Raw genomic sequence first — 26081 nt, 5'->3', positions numbered from 1 at the left:
AGCCATAGAAGCAATCAAGTTACTGATGATTTAAGTTCAAAAAAAAATATCCTCAGATTAATAATCAGGCTAGTGCTTCCCTGGCCAAACAACTGGACACTATAATCTGGCCAAGTTGGCACATGAACTTAACCATCACAACATATAAAATGCCTTTGGCTATAACTCCTGCCATTTCCAGAGAAACTGAATTTTACATAAATATCCAGTGCAAGTCCTGTGAAGGAAAGGTGAAATGACTTTGAATGGAAAAATATATAGAAGAATATTAAGCTTGAAAAATAAAAGCTTTTGAAGCATTTGGAATGTAAGGCTTTGTTTCACAACTCAATTTTCTGATATTAAATCATTGATTTAATGACTCCACAAAACGATAAGAAAGATACTTCTATGTTTTCAAATAAATCTATAACTCAAGTAACCAAATTTTTCCTTAACAAAATTACAAATTGCAGGAGGATATTATTGGTAAAGTGCACTGCTCACTTTTCTCTTTTTGGAATCTATGTGGTAATGTAGAAATTTTTTCAGGAGGCAGGAACTCTTCTCATAAATTGTTTCCTATGGCAGTTGATTTGACCATTTTGAGAAGTCATGCAAGTGACAGATGGACATCAATTATGTTGCATATAACAAAAGAATTAACACAATCCAAATATTTCTTATGCAGGGAAAATGCTGGAAGGCCAAATGGAAAGAAGTCAGAACCTGTGTGATTCTGGTGTAAGACAAGAAGTAGCCTGTGAACTCCAAGGAAAGGAAGAAAAAGAAGTTGAAAAGGAGAAGGAGGAAGATGAAGACCCCTACACTTTTCCTGAGAATGATGACAGTGAATATGACACAATACTAGCCAATATGAGTACAAAGAAAAAAACTGGAAGTCGGTCTTTCATTATAAACAGACCTCCTGCTCCCACACCTCGGCCCACAAATATCCCTCCTAAAGAGGAAACTACACCTTATATAGCTCAAGGTAATGTTGTTTGCTTATTTGTGGGTTTTGGTGGGGTTTTTTTTGGTTTTTTTGGTACCTTTTTTTTGGTGGGGTATAAGATAATCTGATTAGTGCTTGGATCTAGAAAGTCAAAGATGAAAATTATTTTTTTCAAGTCACAGGTGAGTTGTATAGGCCCATTTTTCAAAGTTGGGAACACAATGAAGGAAGATGATAAGAATGATGGGTTGGGTTTAGGTTTCCAATTTTTCATTAAAAAGGAAAGTTTTGATAAATCATCCAAGAAACAGGAAACCATAGAAAATAAGGAGAAATTCCATATGATACTATCTCCATAATTCTATAAGAGGGAAGCTCAGTGCCTATGACTAATCTGAAACACAAGAAAAGGTAGGCAGGAGACCTTGAGGGTACTCTAACTTTACTTTTTTCCCTGAATTCCATTTAAGTTAACTTTTAAAACTTAAGCAGTTCCACATAACCTCAGTCTAAGCATGAGAAAAACATCAGAGAAATTCCAATTGAGGGACAGTCACAAAATAACTCACTTTTATAACTAAAAACTTTTAAATCCATCAAAAACAAGGAACACTTGAGAAAAGGTCACAGTCAAGGGAAGCCTAAGGAGACATGACAACTAAATGTAATGAAGCATCCCAAAATGATCCTGGAACAGAAAAAGGATGTTTGGTGAAAACCAAGGAGATCTAGATAAACAATAAACTGTAGTGAATAATAATGTATCAAGATTGACTCAATTGTAACAAATGTACCATACTAATGTAACATGGTAATGATATGGGAATCTGGATGTAGATTATATGGGAACTGTGTATACTGTCATCACAATTCTTTTCTAAATCTAAAACTGTCCTAATATAAAAAATTTATCAAAACTTAAAAAAAAAATACCTAAGAAGTTTCAATGCTAGAATCTCAGGCATTCATCTGATAATTTCACTTCATCTGAGTGATTAAGATTCATGTCCTTAGTCTTAGAATGTCTATTTCATTTTAGAATTCATTTCTTTCTCATTCTCTGCTCTGTTGGATGTAAAGAGAAAGGCAAGTTTTTATAGTAGAATTTTAAATAGCTATAGCCCCAGCAGCATGGATTGACTTACCTGTTTTTCCTGGTGCTCATGTGTATCCTGTTTAGTTTGGATTTTAGAATCATGAGTCCATGATTCTAAAGCATGGCCTTTACTCATCAGTGCATTGCACACACTTGTATTGAGTGCCTTTTATGGGCTAGATACTATGTAGAGGGTTTGAACACAGAATAAAACAAGTGCCTATCCTTGAGGAGTTCCTAGACAATTGTAGGAGGCAGACGTGCAAACAAATAGAGAGTACAATGTGACACTTGTTAGAGATTTTTAAACAAGATGTTTGATAACTAAGGTTGAGGGGATGAGATTATGAATTCAAATAATCCAAACCAAGTGCTCAAATATAACATTCAAATATATACTCCAAATCCACCAAAGAATAACACATTTACTCATCTACACTTGATACATTCAAAAGAAACCATTCTATTCCTTCAACAGTATGTTATGAGAGATTTGCCTATAATTTAGCAAGTATATATAAAGTTATTTACCAGTGCACAATAAACATACTTAAAAATGACCTCCTACACAAAATGATCAAGAAAATTTAACAAACTAGGAAACTTAACAGATTAATAAATGCCAGATAAAATAAGATGTGAATTGGAACAATCACCTAGATTATTTAGGCAGGGATTAAGCTTTAATTAGAAATTCTCAGATTGTCCATCATAGTGAGCTCTAAGATATTATCATTTAGTTGACAAGTTAGCTAATCACCAATAAATATTTTATGCAACCTTACCAATAAATATAAAGAAAGAAAATAGATATAGCTCAATATGAGAATTTAGTTATATTCTAGAGATTTTTGAAGAGGTCCATCGTGTGCTAAACTAAAATCCTTAGGGAGTTTCTCAGGACTACAAATATCTATTCCCATGTCATGTTGTTCTATTTTATGGACTTTTTCTTCCCATCCTTCTATTGAATATCATATTCATGTTTTCTAAGAGCTCTTTCTTGTTCTCTATTTGTACTTTTTTTCTAGCATTCCTTTATTTTTTCCTTAGGGAGAGATGTAATTCAATTAATTCAGTATCTTCTCTTACTCTATGTATATCCATTATAATTTGTTTTATATTGCTTCTATTATTTTTGCTTATTCTTTGATTTATATTCTATCTGTAATGTTTGATATTTCCATTAAGTATCTGATTATTCTTAACTGTGCTTTCATACTTAAGAACGAAGCATCAAAAACTTGAATGGAAACGCTACCTGTTAACTTGTAGACTGTATTATAAGATAATGGGGAGGTAACCAGCTTTTTCATTGAATGACCCCAAATGTTAGTTTATGTCATCTATTTTCTCATGTTTTTCTAATAATCTAGTGGAAAATCCAATTAACTCCAGCCTGTAGTTATATATCTGGTTGCCAGTACTCTGAGAGCAGAATATGGAAAGGAGATTCAGAAACTTCAAAATTCAGAATGCACAATTTAACTTATTCATCCTGTGTTCAGTCTAGTACGTAAGTCCTGCCACCAACTGTGCCTCAATTCTCATATCCAGAACTACTTCTACAAAGTAGAATAAATCTCTCATCATTATGGTTGACTCCTTGCATAGAATTGGAGAAGGTATTTGGGGCTTTAGACTTTCAACTAATTCCCATGTTGAATAAAATAACTGGGATTTCTTCATTCTCATTCATTTGTTTATTTATTATGCAAAAATGTTTCAAGTGCCAGGCAGTAGATAAAGGCTTTTTTTTTTGTATTGATTACATAAATTCCCTCCTTAACATTAGTACCATTTGTCTTACACAGAGAGAGAGAGAGAGAGAGAGAGAGAGACTTTAAAGAATCTTGAGTTTCTGAGAATTTTAAAGGTTATTTATCTCATCTACTCATGCCAAGCCTGGTATTCCTCAACATTTATAAGACATCTTTATAATTCAATTGTATAATTTAATTTTTTCTCATGGTAATTAGAGGGGAACCAGTGTTATAATGTGGTGGGGATTTTTTGCATGTAAGTATATAAAAACAATATACTTGCTAACATATTCCCTTTATGCCATTGATCATTGACCATTCTGTTCCCATACTAAGGTAAAGATTGCCTCATAACTAATTCTTCCTTGATGTTCTTTGAATTTCTCAGGGTAAAAGTCCTTCATCACATCTTTTGTTTTTTCTAGTTCAGGCATATATATTAAACAAATTTGACTCTGTTTCCCAGAAAGGCATCCATTCAATTAGAAGAACATTAATTTGATCCAATTTTTGCCAGAAATGGTAACAGAATATTAGCATATCCAGGGTGTATTAACACAACAAAAAGAGAAGGATGTTGTGTAGGGTGTGGGGAAAGAATACAGAATGGAAAGTCCAAACTTGCTATTATAGAAACTCAAAATATGGCAAAGAGACAAGGCAAAGGAAAGCCAAGAAGTATAAAATGTGTATATATATTTACTTTGTAGAAAAACCTGCATTCAAATTTAACCTAAACAAATGACTTAACATACTTGAGTTCCATTTCCTCATTGTAAATTAGGGATAGAAATGATATCTTTTCAGTTATTATTATATTTAAATAAGATAATATTAGCAAATACCCAGCATAATACTTGGTGTGTGGTGTACACTCAGTAAATTATAGTTAAAAGCCCTTTTCCTTTATCTTTACTCAACTTTTGTGCAAGGAACAAATTTGATAAAAATAACTTTAAATTATAGAAATAATATTTGTGTGCTCTATGGATTCTGGTGGAGTCAGAAAAAAAAAAAAAAAGAAGATAATAGAGATGGAATGGGAGGACAAGGGGAAAACCTGTACTCTTCTACTGAAAGGTTTGCTTGGTCCACTCCTTCTAATAATTATTATTAGACAATATTCATAACAATTGCTAATTCATGAAACAGTCCTGCATGATGGGCATTTAATAGCTTCATTTTAAAATGAGAAAACTGATGCTCAGTAACTTTCAGTGTCTTGCCTGTGGCAAGAAGACTAGGGGGAAGAAGACATGATATTTGGACCCAGATCAATCTGGCTTCCATGCCTCTACACATGGCACCACACATTTCCTTCATTAATATGTTTAGTTCTGGAATATTTCTATAATACTTATTTCTTTCTACTAAACCATAAATCCCTTAAGGTAGAGACTGATCTCATCTGTTTTTGCCCATCATTGTACCTCTGGTGCCAAGCTCAGTGATGAATTCATAGCAGAAACATAATATTTAATGAATGTTAACTGAATGGATAAAATAATGGATGAATGATAGAAGTGACAAGAACCATGTCAACGTGGCTAGAATAAGAGACTTCATTAATGCCATGGAGGATAGTCAGAAGACTCTATCAATCTACTAATTCCAAAATTGCTCATGATTTAAACATCCTATGTTCAAAGCACTACTAATTTGAAGAGGGGAACCCACACAGAATGGGACAATGCTCCAGGATATCCATACCCAGTTATTGCTAAGCATTCTAGGGAGAAATTCCATTTATACGATCACATGCACCCTGAAATGTAACTTGTTAATGCAAAGCTCAACCCATGTTATTTTTATTGATAGGTGTTTCTTATTTGTTATCCTGGTATTGTTATTCTAAACCCAATCTTGTGTAACCACCACAAAAAGAATAACATTTTGCTTAAATAAAGTTTCAGGTCTGCTAGCTTTCACATATTTTATTCTCTCTACCTTTTTGTCCCTGTAATATTTGAAATGGGCAGGTTCATTAAGCTTCAAGAAAATAGAAAAATTGACATGGATTTACAGCACTCTTTAGTGACAGAATTCTTGATGTAATATAAATGAGCACTTTACATGTGTAGACAGATTGGTAGTAAAACTATCCATAAATCCATGAATGTCTATTGGGGAAAATTTTTCAATATCAATGGACAATTTCCCATTCTCTCCTCATAGAATTAATGGGAGAAAGATCCTTCAGAGTCCATGTGACTGACTTGGGGTAGAAAATAATTTCCCTTTCAGTTTTCAATTGCTACTAAGTTGCCCCTGGCATTTTACAGTGCAACAAAGTTGTATATGACCTTTCTGAGAGCCACTAAGTAACCAGGACCCCCAAATGTCAAATATAACTCACTTGCTCTCAGAAATTTTCCACTTGAAATTTGCTTGTACTTGAAATTGATCACATAGAATGCAATTGAAATGCAAAATGAGAAAAAAAAAGACCTTGTAGAAACCCTAAGGAAAATTAATCCATATCATTTTAAATGTGATAGAGTGGGATGTTCTCTGTCCTCATTAGTGAAGAAACATAGTGAGAGAAAAGCAGGCCTCAAAGCAAGAAGAGCCTTGGGCCCTACTCTCTGACTGGGTGACTTTGTCCAAACCGTTTAGCTTTGTGACCTGGTATAAAACATCTCAGGAGCTCTCAGATCAAAAGGACATATTTATCATAATCTTAGTAAGACAAATGTTACTCTTTTCCCCTGTCGTTCTCCTTTCCAAGATATGTTACTGGTATAGCTTTACAAAGAGGCACTCATTCTAACCTATGCTTATACTGTCCATTAGAAGGATCAAACCTTTATGTGTAAACCAGGTGTTTTGATTTCCTTTTTTAGTTCTCATAGCAGAACATCATTGTCCCCTGATTAGTTCATAGAGATATTAATTGAGATCTGTGAAGGGCTTTGCAGACCATTTGCAATAGTTTTTGTCTGTTGGTGGTTGTTTTTTGTTTTGTTTTGTTTTGTTTCATTCAGTAAGTTTTTGGGCTATAGAGAAATCATGCAGTAAATACAGCTCCCATATTACCCCATACATCCAGTTTTACCTATTATAACATTTTGTATTGGTGTGATAACTTTGTTACAATTGATAAAACAACATTACTGTAATTATCCTATTAGCCATAATCCATAGTTTACAGCAGTGTTCAGTTTGTGTTGTACAATCCTGTGTGGCTTTTTAAAAAATTTTATTCTAGTAACATATATGCAAACTAAATTTTCCTACATTCATTTTCCTACATTTAAATATGTAATTCAGTTGTGTTAATTATATTCATAAGGTTGTGCTACCGTAACTATCATCCATTCCAAAACTTTTCTATCACCCCAAACAAAAACTGTGCCCCAATTAAGCATTAACTCTTCATTACCCAGCCCCTGGTAACCTGTTTTTTAGTTTCAGACTCTATGAGTTTCCTTATTCTAATTATTTCATTTCAGTGAGATCATATAATATTTGTCCTTTTGTGTCTGGTTTGTTTCACTCAACATGATGTCCTCAAGTTCATTTATGTTGTCCAAGGTATCAGAACTTGATTCCTTTTCACAACTGTATTATATTTATTTGAATGTATATCCGTACATCTGTTGATGGATACTGGGGTTGTTTCAATCTTTTGGAAATTTTAAGTAATGCCTCTGTGAACATCAGTGTGCAAATATCTATTCAAGTCCTGGCTTTCAATTCTTTTGGGTATATATGTAGAAGTAGAATTGTAGGGTCGTATATTAATTCTATGCTCAACTTCTGAGGAAATACCAATCTGTTTTCCACAGTGGCTGCACCATTTTACATCCTTACCAACAATGAATAAATGCTCATATTACTCCACATCCTCTCCAATACTTGCAATTTTCTGTTTCTCTAATAGTAGCCATTCTAGAGGAGGTAAAATGGTATCTCTTTATGGTTTTGATCTACATTTCCTTAATGGCCAAAGATGTCAAGCATTTTTTCATTTATTTCTTGGTCTTTTGTAAATTATCTTTAAAATAATGCCTGGTCAGATTTTTTCCCCATTTTTAAATTAGGTTGTGTTTTGTTGTTAAGTAGTAGGAGTTCTTTATATTTTTTGTATTTTAAACCCTTACCAGATATAAGTTTTCCAAATATTTTCTCCCATTCTTTAAGTTTTTTTTTCACTTTCCAGAGAAGTCCTTTGATGAACAAAAGTTTTTAATTTGAATTAAGTCTCATTTATCTATTTTATCTTTTGTTGCTTGTGCTTCTGATGTAAAGTCTAAAAAAACATTGCCTAATGCAGGTCCTGAATATGTTTCCCTATGCTTTCTTCTAGGAGTTTTATAGTTGTGATTCTTATATTTAGGTCTTTGATCCATTTTAGTTAATTTTTACATAGAGTGTGAGGTGGAGATCCTTTTCATTTACATATGGATATATGGTTTTCCCTGCACAAGTTAAGAGACTATTATTTCCCCATTAAAGTGGATTACATTATTTCTTTCTTTCTTTTTTTTTTTTGGTCAGTTAAGGGCCTTTAACTAGATGATGTGATTGTATGATCCTGCATGGGTTTTTTTTTAAATATATTTTTTAAATTTCTTTTTAAAAGATTCTTAGATTACATAAAATGTTACATTAAAAAAAAAATAAGGAATTCCCATATGCCCCACTCCCCACACCTCCCACATTTCCCCACATTAACAACTTTTTTCATTAGTGTGGTAAATTCATTGCAATCGATGAACACACTTTGGAGCATGGCCATACGGCATGGATTATAGTTTACACTTTCTCCCACTCCATTCTGTAGGTTGTGACAGGATATATAATAGCCTATATCTGTCTTTGCAATGTCATTCAGGACAATTCTGAGTCCCCAAAATGCCCCCATATCATACTTCTTTTTCCCTCTCCCTGCCTTCAGCAACTCCAGTGGGCAATGTCTCCACATCAGTGATATAATTTCTTCCATTGCTATAATAAGTCTATAGTAGAATACCAGTAAAGTCCACTCTAGTCCATATTTTATTCCCCAGTCTTGAGGATTCTGAGATGGTGATGCCCACTCCACTGCTAATTAAGAGGGGGTTTTAATCCCATATGGCTGATGGATTTGACTCTCTTGCTTGCAGTTGTAGACTTTCTTGGTTCTTTGGTGTGGTTGTTGTCCATCCTAACCTCCTAGTTAGTTGTCCTGGGTGAGTCCAATGAACTGGAAAGTAGGTGTTACAACTCTGCAGATGCTCAGGGCCCAAATGGCACATGGACAGATTCAAGTCTCGTGGACATACCCCTACCAACTCCAGCACTAACTTTAGGGTCAATAAAAGGGTTAAAAGAAGCATGTGTAGAGAAGTCACATCTGAATGAAACTCTGTCACACTCAGGAGCACAAACTCCAAAGTAGGGCCCACTTGCAAGACACCAAACCCCAGAGCTATCTGCCATGACCATGGGACCTGTGTTTCTCTGGAACCCTCAGGAGCCCCACTATTTGGGATAATATCTACTTTTGCTATCTATGAGATCCTGCTGAGGTCGTGCATTAACATTACCTCTCTGATGACCTCCTGACTCACTTTGAAGTCTCTTAGCCATATAAACTCATTTGTCTTTACCATTTCCCCTTTTTCTTCAAGGTCTTTTTCCAGTTGCATCACCACTGGTGCTTGGTAGTAATCCTTCGATGCTAGGGAAGTTCATCCCTGGGAGTCATTTCCCATGCTGGGGGGAGGGTAATTCATTTTTATATGCTAGTTTGACTTAGAGAGAGGCCACATTTGAGCAACAGGGAGGCTCTCAGGAATAACTCCTAAGCACCCTACAACACAAGACTAAGTTACAATTTCAAGAGCAAAAGACTCATAAGCAGAGACATCAATATCAAGGGCTCAACAATGAACTATCCTTCTTCATTAGTCATTGCCCCTGTAGTTGGGGGATTGTTGCTGTTCCATTAGTGCATGTAGCAGACCTTCCCTGAATGGGAATTCAGTATTCTTTCAGTTGTTGTGTGAATCTCTACACACTATAGCAATGCCCCATGAATATTTGGACAAATTTACATACCTTATATTTATGCCCAGGTGAACTCCCTCCCACATATCTTCCATAACTGACACCCCACAACAATGATCTTCCCTTGCCATAGTTTTAACCCTTCTGTGATCCAAAATGTCTTAAAAAACGAAGCCATGAATAATGCCAAATTCAATTAATAGCAAAATGAGATAGTAATGATAGGTTTAAACATAAGAAATAAAATACATTGTAATTGGAAAAACTAAAACTAAAAGTTTTAAAAACAGGGTTTTAAAAAAATGAAAAACATTATTATTACTACTAACCACAGTCCATAGGTCACTCCAGTTGCTTTTTTCCCATGCTTCTCCACATAAAAAAAATATATTTAAAAGATAAGAATAGGGTGGGTTGGGGGGAAAACACACCAAATATAAGATAAGAACTATGATTAGTAGTAACATTTTGACAGTGTTCTTTCATAGTTTGCAACAAATGTGTCATGACAATACAAGGTTTTGGTGGGGGGTTGATGTATGGGACCCCTGTATGATGTTATGCATGTTTGCTTTGTAAGTTCACAACTTTTACTATACACTTAATTGTTTATGTATGTTCATATATAAATGATGTAAAGATAATAATCAGATTGGTTAGGGGAAAAATACTTCAGTAGTAATATTCTGACAATGTTCTTTAATCATTAGTTAAAAAGGTTTAAAAACAATGCAAGTTATTAGTGGTAGGATGAGAGGTTATATATGTTTATTTGATGTTACATGTTTTTTTTTAAGTTCACAACTATTATACATTTATTGTGTATATATGTTTATGTGTGAGTGATATATTTCAATTTTAAAAAGTTAAAAAAAAGAAAAATATTTTTAAATTTTTTTTTGATGTTTTGCCTTTCATTACTGTAATAATTATTATCCTGTATATACAGAGGCACTTTCTTCCATTTCTTCCCCAGTTTCTTACTTTTTTTTTCATTACATCTTCAAAGAACTTTTAGGTCACAGTAAAGGCACATATAGAATATAGGGGATTCCCATATGCCCAACATCCTCCCCCTTTTTCTCCTTCCCTATTAATAACTCTTTTACATGTGGATGGTACCTTTGTACCTTTGTAATAATGCACAAATATTGAAACATAGGTACTAACCATGGTCGGTAGTTTACATTATGGTTTATATTTTAGACCATACATTTTTATAAATTTTTTATGAAATTTAAAATGGCCTATACCCGTCATTACAAGATCATGCAGCACACTTCCTTCCATTGCCACTAACTACCCCCTTTCCATCTATTTTCTTCCTCCCTCCTCCTTCCCTCAGGGCCCACAGTGACCATCAGGTTTCACTCCTTGAAGGACGAGATTCATAGATACTTGCAACAATGCTGAGGGCTTGACACACTAGTCTGTCCTCCCTTATTAGGAACCACTCATGCTCTCAAGAGGAGAGCATGACATCTTCCCCTTTGTTTGAGAACATACTGGGCCTCCCCAATATGGGAGTCCAACCTCTTCCCACTCATTATGTGGGTCTTCTCCCACTGATACAACACACTGTGACAAAATGATCAATTGCACATTCTCTGGAAGACCCAGGTGAGCCCTGTCCCAAATTTTCCCCCATGTAAACTAAACTAGTAACCCTCCATGTCATATTGCCAAAAGAACCTCTCAAGATTGTAGTTTCAACCATGTACCTGCCAATCCCCAGTGTTCATCTGCTCCCTCCCCCAACCCTCCTCCCAGTTCCATGGACCATCCAACTCATCCTTCCCACCCTAGACCCTTGTCAATTTTTCACTGCCCAACCCAATAGTATCCCTACACCCCTGTCATATCCCTTCACTGCACAACTACTTACTTCCACCTTATAATAGATTTTGTCCATGTGGGCATTGGCTCACAACCTTCTCCCTTTCTATTTCCTGTAAACCTATCTTCCATACTCTAGCTCTCTGAGTCAGCTTGATTTGCTTACTTCATTTCAGAAAGATAAATGTAATATTTGGCCTTCAATGCCTGGCTTGCTTCACTCAACATAAGGTGCTCAAGATTCATCCATGTTGTCCCATGTGTTAGTACTGTAGTCCTTCTTAAGGCTGAGTAATATTCCATTGTATGTATATACCACATTTTGTTTATGCATTCATCTCTTGATGGGCATTTGGGTTGATTCCAACTTTTGGCAATAGTGAATAATGCACTATGAACATTGGTCTGCATATATGTGTTTGTGCCCTTGCTTTCAATTCTTCTGGGTATATACCCAGCAGTGGAATTGCTGGGTCATATGGCAGATCTATAGTTAGTTTTTTGAGGAACTGCCAAACTGTCCTTCACAATGGCTGGATCATTCTTCATTTCCACCAGGAGTAGATGAGTGTTCCTATTCCTCCACATCCTCTCCAACACTTGTAGTCCTCTGTTTTTTTAATGGGTGCCAGTCTAATGGGTGTAAAATGGTATCTTCTTCTTAAAGAGAGATTTGGGTTTGTTTATTTTTTCTAGTGCTTTCTTATTTTCTATTTCACTTATTTCTGCTCTAATCTTTGTTACTTCCTTCATCTAATTACTTTAGGGCTAGTTTGTTTTGTTTTTCTTTTTTTAATTCCTCCAGGTGTGTGGTTATGTCTTCAATTTTAACTCTTCTTTCTTTTTTCATATATGCATTTATGGCTATGAATTTCCCTCTCAACACAGCTTTGGCTGCATCCCATAGGTTTTGAAATTTTTTTTTTTGTCATTTTCATTCATTTCAAGGTAGTTACTGGTTTCTTTTGAAATTTCCTCCTGACCCACTGTTTCTCTAAGACTATGTTGTTTAACTTCCATATCTTTGTGCCTAATCAGGTTCTCTGACCCTTACTGATTTCCAGTTTCATTCCACTGTGGTGAGAGAAATTACTTTGTATCATTTCAAACTTTATGAGTTCATTGAGAATTTTTCTGTGGTCTAGAATGTGGTCTATCTTGGAGAATGATCCATGTCCACTCAAGAAGAAAGTATATCCCGCTGAATTTGAGTGTAATGTTCTGTATATGTCTATTTGGTCCAGATTCTCTAATGTGTTATTCAAAATATTTGTTTCTTTAGTGATTCTCTGTTGAGATGTTCTGTCTAATGGTGACAATGGTATATTAAATTCCCCCACTATAATTGTAGAGGCATCTATTTCTCCACTTAGTTTTTCAAGTGTTTGCCTCATGTATTCTGAGGCACCTTGATTAGGTGCATAAATGTTTGTGATTGTTCTTTCTTCTTGAATGATTACCCATTTACTAATATATACTGTCCCTCTTTGTTTCTTAAAATAGTTTTGCATTTAAAGTCTATTTTGTCCAATATTAGTACCAATATTAGTATAGTTACTCCTGTCCTTTTTTTTTTTTTTTTTTTGATTGTTATTTGCTTGTAAGATTGTTTTCCAGCTGTTCACTTTCAGCCTCCTTTAATCCTGGATCTAAGGTGATTTTCTTGTAGACAGCATATAGGTGTATCTTATTTCCATATCGATTCTGCCAATCTGTGTCTCTTGACTGGTGTGTTTAACCCATTAATATTCAGTATTATTGCTCCCAAGGAATTACTTACATTGGCCATATTTTCTTTGGGTTTATTTATGTCATTTGTTGTTTTTATTTCTCTTTTTCTTTTTTAGCTGTTCTTACACCCTCCTTCAACTTTGTATCTCCTGTTTTTTCCATTCAACCTGCAGAACTCCCTTTAGTGTTTCTTGAAGGGCAGGTTTCTTATTGGCATACACTCAGTTTCTATTTACCTGTGAATATTTTGAAGTCTTCATCATTTTTAGTATGCCAACTTTGCTGGATAGAGAATTCTTGGTTGCAAGTTTTTTTCTTTAATACCTTAACTCTGTCATACCACTGCCTTCTTGCTTCCATGGTTTCAGATGAGAAATCAGCACTTAATATTATTGAGCTTCCCTTATATATGATGGTTCTCTTTTTTCATGCTGGCTTTAGTATTTTCTCTTTGTCCTGAGCTTTGGACAGTTTGACAAGTATAGGTCTTGGAGTAGGCCTGTTAGGATTTATACTGTTTGGGGTGCGTTGTACTTCCTGGATATGTATATCCATCTTCCTTAGTAAGTTTGGGAAGTTTTCAACAATTATTTCATCCAACAATCCTTCTGTCCCGTCTCCCTTCTCTTCTTCCTCTGGGATGCCTATAATGCATATGTTTGTGTGTTTTGTGTTGTCATTTAAATCCTTAAGTCCCTGCTGGATTTTTTATATCTTTTCATCTATGTGTTCTATTATCTGTTTGATTTCAGATGTACTGTCTTCCACATCATTAATTCTTTCCTCTGCCTATTCAAATCTGCTGTTATGTGCTTCCAGTGTATTTTTGATTTCTTAAATTGTGCCATTCATCACTATCTTATCCGTTATCTTTTTCCTATGTTTACAGTTTCTTCAGTATGTTCTCCCAGTGTCTTCTTAATATCCTTAATCTCTTTCTTCACTTCATTAAGTTGGTCCATGGTATTTATTTGGAGAGCTTTGATTAGTTTTTCAATGTTCTGCATCTCTTCCTGGTTTTCAGTTTGTTCATTTAGTTTGTTCTTCCTGTTTCTTGGTATGGTTTTTAGCTTTTTGTTGCTGTCTGGTCATCTTTTTATCTTGATGGGATTATTCAGTTGATTAGCATCTCTTTCTATTCTAGGGTTTTATTTAGCTGTTGCTTTTTGTGTGTGTGTTAAGTTTTATCTTTGATGCGTTTTTTTTTTTTTTATTCTATTTCCTTGCTGTTTTCTTTGTTACCTTGAAGGAAAAAGATTGAGCCAGAGAAAGAAAAAGAGATAAGAAAAGAAAAATGATAATGGTAGTAATAATAGTAAAAGTTAGAAGAAGAACCATATAAGATTTAGGAAAATGAATATTTACTCATGTAAGCAGTGTAAAGTAATAGGAATAAAAAAGTGGTGTACCTACAATGAAAAGGGAAATCCAGTATAGAAAAGTATATAGAATAGGCCAAAATGATGAGGAGAGAGGGAAAGAGAAAAGAAAGGGCAAAAAGAAAAAAAAATGTTAATAAAGAAAGAAAACAGAATAGAAGAGTTAGAAATAAAAACCAGAAAAATTGAGAGGTGGAATATAAGAACCACAATAGAAAGATGAAGATAGAAAGGTGTAGGATGGAAAAGAGATAGCATTGGTAGACAAAATCGATATACAAAGAAAAGGGGAAATCAAGGAAGTGGAAACACAGCAAACAAGAAACAAGCCAGGAACACTTAATTTAGAAAAGGGAGGTGGTGAAAAAGACTAAAGAAAAACAAGAAAACAAAAAAAGAAGTAAACCCACAAGAAAGCAGTCAAACAAAAACTGAAGAAAACCAGCCTTCCTTCTTAGGCTCCTGTGGAACTTCTCAGGCTGCGGTGTTCATCAGTCAATTGCCCTGAAGCCTTCCCTCTGCAGGTTTTGAAGTGGGTTTTAGTGAGTAAACTAAGTTAAATATTAAAACAAAATAACCATTTTTTAGGAAAAATAAGAGACCCAAGAGAAATAATACCAGAATAAAGTCTATGTTTTCCCTGTCCTAAAGTATCAGCTGGGGAAACGGACTTGGCCCAGTGGTTAGGGCGTCCGTCTACCACATGGGAGGTCCGCGGTTCAAACCCCAACCCCGGGCCTCCCTGACCCGTGTGGGGCTGGCCCACGCGCAGCGCTGATGCGCCCAAGGAGTGCCGTGCCACGCAGGGGTGTCCCCTGTGTAGGGGAGCCCCACGTGCAAGGAGTGCGCCAGTAAGGAGAGCCGCCCAGCGCCAAAGAAAGTGCAGCCTGCCCAGGAATGGCGCTGCCCACACTTCCCCTGCTGCTGACGACAACAGAAACGGACAAAGAAACAAGACGCAGCAAATAGACACAGAGAACAGACAACCGGGGGAGGGGGGAATTAAATAAATAAATAAATCTTTAAAAAAAAAAAAGTATCAGCTGGATGTTTGATACCTTGGTGGAACTCTAAGAGGGACTTGGAATTGAACTAGAAACCTTGTATATTCAAGGCAGAGACTCCTCCACTAAGTTAAACTTTCTCTTTGGTATTAGTTAGCTCTCCAGAAAGCTATCTAGTCACTTTTCCTTGGGCTGGTTTGACTCTTCCCAGTTGGATAAATTCCTGCTGATTAGGAGTCTGTCCCTGCCCCCTTTCTATTCTTGTTGCTTTCTCTCCCAGGGTGCAGGATGCAATAGTCTGAGTGAGGGGATTCCCCCACACCTCCCCCAGTCAGCTTGAGTTGCCCTTTCAAATTCAAATGGGACCCTGGTGAATTAACTCATTGCAGAAAAAAATGACTCTGAACCCCCTTCCACACTACCCCTTCCTCCCAGGGGACCCTAAATAGGCTCTTGGAGACTTAGTGTTTCCTGCTGCCTGCCTGCCTTAGGGGAGTTGAAATTTTCATAGTTTTCAGCACCAGTCTAGTCAACTGCCTGACTCTGCCTCCTCCCATGCCAAGTTTCTCTATCCCAGGGCAGTTAGGTTATTCAGGCTGCCTCAGGAGATTCACTGCTGTCCTCTTCCTGGTGCCACCTTGAGCCAGCTGGTATGCTCCTCAAAGGTCAAAAGGAGGTCAAGGTAACCAAACCCACAGAAAGGAAACCCCTCTCCATCCTTTGCCAGGATCCTCCCACTCTCAGAGAATGTTTTCTCCTATTGTGTGACTGGTGAGAGTCGGGGATTGCCGTGGCTTTTTATCTTGAGGTTGGGGCTTAGGTGTCCCAGTTTCTAGCCTCAAGGGCAAGAAACTACCATTTTACCTTGAGCAATTTTTCTGTTTGTCAAGCTCTCTCCAGACTGATTCCCTGAAGCCACCTGCTTTGTGGGCTCCCAGAACAGCTCACTCAGGCAGGATTTTGCCCCCACTCAGCCATTTTTTTCAAGAGAGATTGTGAGTGTGCACTTAAACTGACACCATCTTGTCCCTCCCCTCCTTAACTGTCTCTTAAACTACTTTAGCTGTCCACTGCTGATTTTGTCTACAGGGCATTTTCTGGGAAAGTAAGCCAGAGTCAAGTTTCCTGGTTCAGGCTTCCAAGCTGTCACGAGATGGATTGACACAGATATACAAGCACCACTATTTGCACGTAAGGGTTATTCTGTTCCCTCTGGAATAGGGTTGGGGACCCACAATGCAAGTACAACCTGGTCCCAAAATATGCCTGGAATGGGGAGGAAGATAGCAAGGATGCCATGAGCTTCTCCTATATTTTTTTAAACCTGTGTTTTCTTGATTTAGCATTCACCCATTCACTATAGCCCTTTTTTTTCTGGAATTCTAAGAAAAATGGCTTTGCTCGTTTTTGCTAGTTGCTCAAAGATCTGTGGAGACACAGTGTTCTGGAGTGTTTTCCACCACCATCTTGGCCACCAGAAGCCTAGTTAATTCCATCAGCTAAGTTTTGGCATAATAGCATGAATTTTCCCAGTCTCCTTTTCCAGAGATTTAATTACACAGAATGAATGCCTATATCTTCAAGCACTTAGATTTTCATTTAACAGCTGAATGATTTCTAATCCCCCTGCCACTCCCCAGTTTATGATGCATCTATCTGTCAAATATGCATGTAGTAAGATATTGAATTGGCCCACAGAAGTGGTTCACAACAATGCCCCAGTGGATATGTGGCACCGTCTGGAGACATTTTTGATCATCACAACTAAAGACATGCTACTGGCTTCTAATGGGCAGAGGCTAGAGATGTTTCTAAACAGCCTACCATGCACAGAACAGCCCCATAACAAAGAATTTTGAGGTCCAAAATGTCACTCGGGCCACTGTTGAGAAATCTTGACCTCAATTATTTCCAAGTTTTAGTCATAAAGTAATCATTTAAATAATTTAGAAAAAACTCATTTAAGGATGAAATCATAGCTGTTTAAACCAAGTATCCAGAAATGTTGTCTCTTTTCTCACTTTAGATATTTTGAATTCACAATATTTTTAACTAGGACTTTTAATGCTTGCTTCACTTTGATTCCAAATATGTAGCCATTAAAGGCAAGTTAGGAATGGTAATACCTATTTAATAGGGTTTTTGTGAGAACTTAAACAATATATGTTCACAGAGCAAGTACCCAAGAATGGTAATATTATGATGACAGGTATTCTGTAGACACAGGGGTGAGAAAGACCTGCCATATCTCCCAGTTAGTACACCTTCTACTTCTCCCCTTGGACTTTGTGTGCTAATACATTATCTTGCATGATTTTTCCAAAGTGTTTATATGATTTTATTAACTACCAATAATGAACAGTATGTAGAACAAATGAACACAACTCTTTTGGAGGCCTTAATTTGCATTTTTATAGTTAGAGTCTTATTAATAGAGTTTGTATTTAATGTTTGTTCAAGGTGAGCTCTTAAGTTCAGGGGAAAAAACTAGTGTGCCAAGTTTATCGCCCTGTGAAATGTAACAAAATCCAAACCATGATCATAGCTTAGCAACATTTTCCAGTATAGGAAAAGAAAAAGAAAAGAGAGTAGAGAGTTAGGGAGGAAGAAAAGGAAGGAGGAAGGAAAGAAGCAAGGAATGAAGAAAAGCCAGAGAATTTACTATTTTGGTCATCACCAAGCAAAAGGTGATCTTACATAGTTTTCAGTATATTCTATTGACTTCCTTATTTCCCAAAGCCACTTTTCCTTAATACAAGAAGAAAATTAGTTGGGATATCTTAGTTTGCCAGGACTGATGCAACAAAGTACCTCAAACTGGTTAGCTTAACCAGCTGGAATTTATTGTCTCACAGTTTTGGAGGCTAGAAGTCCAAAATTAAGGTGTCAGTAAGGCCTTGCCTTCTCTGAAGTCTAGTATTCTGGTAGTGACTTTCCAGCAATCCTTAACTCAATCTCTGCCTCTGTTACATGGCTCTCTCTCTCCCTGTCTGTCTCTCCTGACCATGTCCAAATTTCCTCTACTTAAAAGAACCTCTGTCATATTGGGTTAAGTCCCACCCTGTTTTAGTTTGGCACACCTTAACTAACAACATCTTCAAAGATCCTACGTGCAAATGGATTCTTATCCAGAGGACTGGGGCTTAGGATTTGAAGATGTCTTTGTGGGGGACATGATTCAATCCTTCATAGATTGTTACTGGAGTAATGTCAACACTTACATGATTTTCTTATTGAATACAAATGGGCAAAAAGAGAAAGTCAAACAATAACAGAGAATGAGGCCTTATGGGAAGAGATACATACCCTGTCGAGTGCCATGCAAGAATCCAGTGTCCAATACCTATTCCTTGCCTTGTAACAAGAAGGAGAGGGACCTGCCATCTAGCTGTGGAGTGGAGGTTTGCTAATAAACTTAATGTAATGGCTTTGAGCTAAGAATTATACAGAATTCTACAAACCAGCTGCTCTCTCTCAGACATCCCTACTTTTTGGATGAGAAATTTTTCTAGACTAGAAATATTCTTACTTGCATTAAGGAGATTTAATATGCAAATAAAAACAGTTTGTGTTACACCTTAGTAAAAATTAAATTCTTTAGAAGAAAAAAAGTAATTTATAGTGAGATTTCCTGGTTTGGGAGAGAATTTTTATGGGAACAATTTTATCCGACCAAATTTCTGTGAAAAGTTGAGAAGAAAATCATTATGTTCTCCTTAGGAAACTGAAGAATTCATTGACATTGAAATTGAAAGAGAACTTCTATATCATCTTCCTTTATGCAGATATGTGCTTCCCAACTTTCCATCTCTGCCAATCTCAAAAGTAAGCTTAACCACATCAGTGACACATGTGCTGCTGACCATTTGCTGATTCCCCCTAACTAAAATTAATGCCACAACTCTTAACTCCATATGTTGCTTAATTCCAGGTGAAAACAACTTCATATTATGTGACTGAAATTACTGTCTATTTGTGGCCATGCCACCCTGAATGTGCCTGCTCAAATATAATGACCTGTATTTTGATAAGTTTATTCAAATTAGTAACCTGTAACTAGAGCTGGCATAATGAAGCGGTGATTGTAAACTGAGTGGAATGCTTGATCTAGCTTGGTCAATTTGCAAAGTGGTTATATCTCTCCACTGAGCTTCAGTTTGATTAGTCAGTATGGATATTTGTAGGATTACAACACTCCAATTCCTAGTCTTTGCTGGCTAGACAAAGGAGCTGTTCCCACTGTTTTCTTTCACCTCATTCTGCTATCTTATGATTAGCTTTCACAAGACGCAAATTAGGGGAGGGGGAGCAGTAGAAAGAGTCAGACTGTAGGGGCTGAATTATGTCCATTGTCCTTAATGATTGTTTCTCATCTCTTTCCTCAGTCATCTGTAGAACACTAATGACATAATTGACCTTTGCTTAAATGAATACACCAAACAGGAAGGCAGTATGAGACTGACTATGCCGTTTACGTTTGCATCCTCAGAACCTATCACAGCACTTAGCCACATAGTGAACAGCCTAATAAAATATCTAATAAAATGTCTATGAAATAAAACTAATATAGCCTATTCATGAATTAAAACATCTAATTCTGTATCCAAGTTTGCCTAGTTTCTAGGAAGCCAGTTAAGTAATATAGACCCTGTATAGGCTTTGAATATTCAGAAAGGATGTAGATTTAATGTGTATTCAAGCTTATATCCAGACGGAATGTGGGCAATATGTTAATTCAAGTTTACCTGGAATGTAGGCAATATGTTAATTCAAGCTTAGCTGGTATTCAAACAAACCCTAAACCCTAAAAAACTAAGAAAGTCTTTTTATACTCCTAAACCTCTCCTGGCCCCACCCCATGTGTCTCTTGTATAAAAATAACCTAAAACCCCTACTCTGGGCTCGGCTTTTTGGACAGGAGTCCACCCGACCCCGCCAGTCATAATAAATCATCCTTGTCAGAGAATTCCAGCATCTTAGCCTTCAATATGCGATCAATCACTGAATCCTCTCTGCTTCTTCTACAAAACCTAATAAGCATACTGCTGTTTCCCTGTACAGCACCTTTCCCTGAGACTGCAGAACACAATCCAAATCCATCTATGTTATTTCATATCAATTCTTCAGTTTCAAGAATAATTCATCAGTGACAGGTATATGGCTCTAAGCAACATTTCATTCTATACTTCTGATGAGCATGAGACATCAAGGGTTTTGTGGTCATAATTTGTATCTTTATGAATGCTTTTGGTTATTGCACAGTTTTTCATCACCTTAGCCACTTATAAAATAATATAAAATAAACTTTATTCAGATTTTCTAAGAAGGCCAGCTCTAGAAGACTCTCTTTGCTTGAATAGGTCACAGATAAGGTTGACACAAAGAATGTTTTTGTGGAAGCAGCCTGGAAAGACAAATACTGCAAGTTGATTTGTTATATTTCCCCTTCTCCTCCTCCTCTTCCTCCTCCTCTGCTTTTCTGCTAGTTCTGCTTTGCTTAACATTTTGAATATTTAATACTATACTAATTTTCTTATATATATATATATATTTAACCTTTTTGAAACAGGGAGTAATGTTGGATGTTTTTTATTTATTTATTTATTTTTTAGATTTATTTATTTATTTATTTATTTAATTCCCCCCCCCCGGTTGTCTGTTCTCTGTGTCTGTTTGCTGCGTCTTGTTTCTTTGTCCTCTTCTGTTGTCAGTCAGCAGCACGGGAAGTGTGGGCGGCGCCATTCCTGGGCAGGCTGCACTTTCTTTCGCTCTGGGCGGCTCTCCTTACAGGTGCACTCCTTGCACGTGGGGCTCCCCTACGCGGGGGTGGACACCCCTATGTGGCAGGGCACTCCTTGCGTGCATCAGCACTGCACATGGGCCAGCTGCACACTGGTCAAGGAGGCCCGGGGTTTGAATCGCGGACCTCCCATGTGGTAGACGGACGCCCTAACCACTGGGCCAAGTCCGTTTCCCAATGCTAATTTTCTTATTCAATGTCATTTCTAGTCTAGAAAAAAATTTACTGAACTCATTCCACCAATATTTAAATGGGGGGTGGTATTTGGGACATGTGCAATGTTTGGGAATATTTTGAACCTCAAAAATAGTTTTTCTTTCCTTATGGACTTTTTTAATGTTTAAAGGCAATGACTACTAATAATGCATTCATTTTTCTTCTCAAACTCAAATTTTATGTAGAGAGTCATCAAAGTTGACATATGTCATAATTGCCTTGAAGCTTTCTTTGATCATTAATGCACTAAAAATGTAGTAAAAAATAATATCCTCCAAGAATTCAAGCACATATGGACAGGATGTTTCAATATATTATAAAAATTAACTTTGGTCTGTGATTTAACGTTCTCATTTTTCTATTAATCTAAAACCCCAGATAACAAATAATCTCTTCTTCAAACCATATAAATCCATATTAAGAATTCATCCACACGTGATTGACCCTGGAATAACTTGGGAAGTGAAAATTGGTAGCATCTTGCAGTTTTCCCAGGTCATGCTTACTGTTTTAGAAAAAGACAAAAATATACTCCTTCCTCCATTCCAAATTGGTTAGCACTCTGGTACATAGATGTTTCTTTCAAATACAGTGTGTATAATTAAAACAGTCTCTCATCTAACTCTTCCCAAATCTTATAGTATAAAAATACATACTTTTGTATATGAATTTGAACAACCTATAAACCAGAGTTCAGTTCTTACTATAGTATCGGTTTTATACTTACATCTTGAGAATGGGTTTATACTCAACCTCTTGTGAAGGTTGTGTGGCTGAACAGAATAAATTAAAAGTGTATAAAAACTTTTAGAACAAAAGTTTGGTTGGTGGAAGCAATTTTAAATGTTTCAGGTAATGGTAACTATAAAAACGAAAGAAGAACAAATTCTGTAATTTTATATTTATCTGTTCTTTACCAAAGGCTAATCCTGGGGTTTCTTTCCATGATATGCATGTTTGCTTATGTGATAATTTTGATGAGCTAGCTCTTTCTTCAGGAAACAAGTTGAAATATGTCTTCTCTCAAGCTTACCTTAAATTCAAAAACACCTTCTCACTTTCATAGTGAAATGTACATGTTGTGTCTGGCAATGTGCTCGTTGCTAATTGGATCTTTGTAACAAAGTGAGGTTGTCCTGGAGGTGGGAGGAGGGGAGGAGTTGTGACTGGTATAGCTGGAGGTGAATTAGGGAAGGAATTCCAAGGGGTGTTTTATAGGTAGAGAGGACTTTTATACTATGGATGTGACTTTATTTTACGTCCACTTTCATGATTACCCCACTCAGAGCATACCAGTTTCCCATCCTAATCACCTTCTCCCATCTCAGGCTCTTTATTCTAAGTATAAAATTGGGGAAATTGCAATCTCAATAAATAAATATGGTACAACTTTTTAATCTAGAAACAGTAAGGAAATGTTTATTTGTTTAACATTTACCATATTTCACATATACTGGCATTTGTTGTCAGCAGAAAGTATTTCAGTTAAATATGGGGTTTAAAGTAAATTTTTAACAAATCATCTCCTAAGAGCTGGAAAAATAATTCAATTTCTAAATATGTTGTAGCTGTAACACTCAGAAGAACTCTTAATACTTATTGAGTAATGTACTTTTTATTTGGAGAATTTCTTGCCTGGATTCATTTTGTATTCAAGTTATTTCCCTTATTAATGATATCAGACTAGAGCTTTTTAGTCTTAGGCATTCTCAGCTATTATCTTCACAATCTTGGCAAAAAAGTTTGAAAAGTCTGATTTATTAAAGTTTCAAAGGCATTTCATTTTTGAAAGAATTTTAGAACCTGGCTAATGAAAAACATCAAACATCATTTGTAAAAATTCTTCTAATATCTTTGAATACATTCTCACACTATATATCCCTCAATCTAGTTAATTTTTTAAGCCAAAAACCCAGTAAGATATGTATCATTTTTTCCAAATATTACCTTGAAGCAAAAAACTGATTTTCAACCAGAAATTTTATCCCTATTTATAGTTCTTTAATATCATATTTTGAAAATATATGTGCCTATCCTGTTTGAAAGAGGATGACCACAGCTGACAAATAATATATGTTGATTAAATAATTATTGATTTGATATCATTTGAGCCACTTTTTAAATTCAAAAACTGTCTCCTGGATTCATCACAGACATGACCTTGATATTGGATTATTTTAAAGAATATTTACTCCAAAGATAGAGATCGAAGATAACTCTTTCAGTGCTTCTCCCAATAAAAGTGGCCAAATACCATTCAACTGGAGTTCTCCCACGAGTCCATTTTGCTTATCCCAGGAAATCTTGGTTGAGCTGTTAAGAGGAATAGACACAATCAAGTTGGATATGCACTAAGGTTTCCATGTAATCCCCTCCTGTTGTCACCTCCTTTATCTTTAAAAAGGGAATATTTACAAAGAGGAAGAGGCTGTGTTACTCTAAAGAACCACGGAATAGATGGAAGTTCAAGGCTTTAGGGCATAAATCCCATCTCTACTAACAGTAACTCTAGGCAATGGACTTGGCCCAATGGTTAGGGCATCTGTCTACCACATGGGAGGTCCACGGTTCAAACCCTGGGCCTTCTTGACCCGTGTGGAGCTGGCCCACGCACAGTGCTGATGCACGCAAGGAGTGCCGTGCCATGCAGGAGTGTCCCCGGCATAGGGGAGCCCCACGCGCAAGGAATGCACCCCATAAGGAGAGCCACCCAACGTGAAAGAAAGTGCAGCCTGCCCAGGAATGGCACCGCACACACGGAGAACTGACGCAACAAAGAGAGATGATGCAGCAAAGAGAGATGATGCAACAAAGAGAGACACAGATTTCCATGTCACTGACAACAAGAGTGGACAAAGAAAACACAGCAAATAGACACAGAGAACAGACAACCGGGGAGGGGGGGGAAGGGAGAGAAATAAAGAAAAAATAAATCTTTAAAAACAAAAACAGTAACTCTAGGATCATTGCAAAATTACTTAGCCGTTTAAGAAGTTACTTCTACCTCCCTCATCTGTAAACACATGGGGATGGATTAAATCTCCAAGGCCTCTTTAGACCCCAAGTACCATCATTCAGACTACCCATAAAAAATACATGTAATTCTAATGTTTCACAACAATGAAAGTTGTTGGTGGAGGGGTGATGTATAAAACCCCTGTATGATGTTATGCATGTTTATTTTATAAGTTCACAATATTTACTATATACTTATTGTTTATGCTTGTTCATGTATGAATTGTATACTTCAATAAAAAACGTATTTTAAAAAAATACATGTAACTCTGGAACATTCATTTTCTAAAGTAAAGTTCCAAAGAGTATAGACTTTTTCATTAGCAAATGCCAGAAGCTATACAGATTTTGGGGATGCTCAATAAAAATTAACAGTCAATTTTATCATTCATCTGCAAAATGGGGTGAGTAATGCTGACTGGTCTTACAAAATTTCATGTGAGAAATAATAAATGAGAACAAAGCACTTTTCAGATCATGAAGTGATTCAAATAAGTTGCTTTAATAAGTCTGAGGTCTGGCTAGATGATGCAAGAATAAAGTCTTTTTATTATTACATCTGTGAAATACAACAGTCTTTTCAGTCTTTTTAAATGTTTAAGAAGAAACAGCCATTATCCTTGCTTATCACCAAAATTCAGCATGAGTAATTTCTGTGCAAATGGACTTATTCATGATTTTAACTTTTATCACTTTTAACAAAATGCAACTTTTATCTTAACCTGATATCAAAATGGAATCATATCTTGATTTAAATAGTTTAATGAAGCATTCCATCATCATTATACTACTCTGCCCAAAGAAAATGCTTTTTGAAATGACTGATAAGCTGCACAAATGAGGAAATTGTAAACTTAATAATCCTCCTAGCCAAAAATAATACAATTCAAGAACTGTTACTAAGGAAGATGATTTATTGCATTCCAGCTTCCTAGAGACTTCCACAGTATGTTCTATTTAATGCTTATGTTCAATAAATAACATGGTCTGTATTTTTTACAGTGTTCCAACAAAAGACAGCTAGAAGACAATCTGATGGTGACAAGTTCCACTGTCTTCCTAAGAAACAAGGTACTAACACTAACTTCAGTTTATTTAGTAGACTCTAAAAGGTTCAAAGAAGTCTTAGGAATACTAAATAAAATGTTCTGGGAGAGAAGTCAACAGTTGAGTACTCGATTAATTTTAGTATTCAGTTTGTATCTTACCCAAAAATAATATTTTCCATAAGATTAATGCAAAATATTTATTTTTTTTTATTTTTTCATTTATTTAATCTCTCCCCCACCCCCACCCCCCCCCCCCCGGTTGTC

At 36.2% G+C, this 26081-nt stretch overlaps 1 protein-coding gene across 2 annotated transcripts in view; it reads left to right on the top strand.

Annotated features, from left to right (window-relative positions):
• The window catches only part of BANK1 (B cell scaffold protein with ankyrin repeats 1), a 371762-nt gene that overhangs the window by 302891 nt on the left and 42790 nt on the right, over positions 1 to 26081 (top strand). For both annotated transcript variants that reach the window (XM_058294914.2, XM_058294915.2), the window contains exons 10-11: positions 671 to 973; positions 25771 to 25839. In XM_058294914.2, the coding sequence (XP_058150897.1) occupies positions 671 to 973; positions 25771 to 25839 (372 nt within the window). The remainder of the gene's footprint in view (positions 1 to 670; positions 974 to 25770; positions 25840 to 26081) is intronic.

The sequence above is a fragment of the Dasypus novemcinctus genome, chromosome 1, assembly GCF_030445035.2.
Source record: "Dasypus novemcinctus isolate mDasNov1 chromosome 1, mDasNov1.1.hap2, whole genome shotgun sequence".
Classification (NCBI taxonomy): domain Eukaryota; kingdom Metazoa; phylum Chordata; class Mammalia; order Cingulata; family Dasypodidae; genus Dasypus; species Dasypus novemcinctus.
Note: the sequence above shows the minus strand (reverse complement) of the source record. Positions and strands in the feature narration are given on the sequence as shown.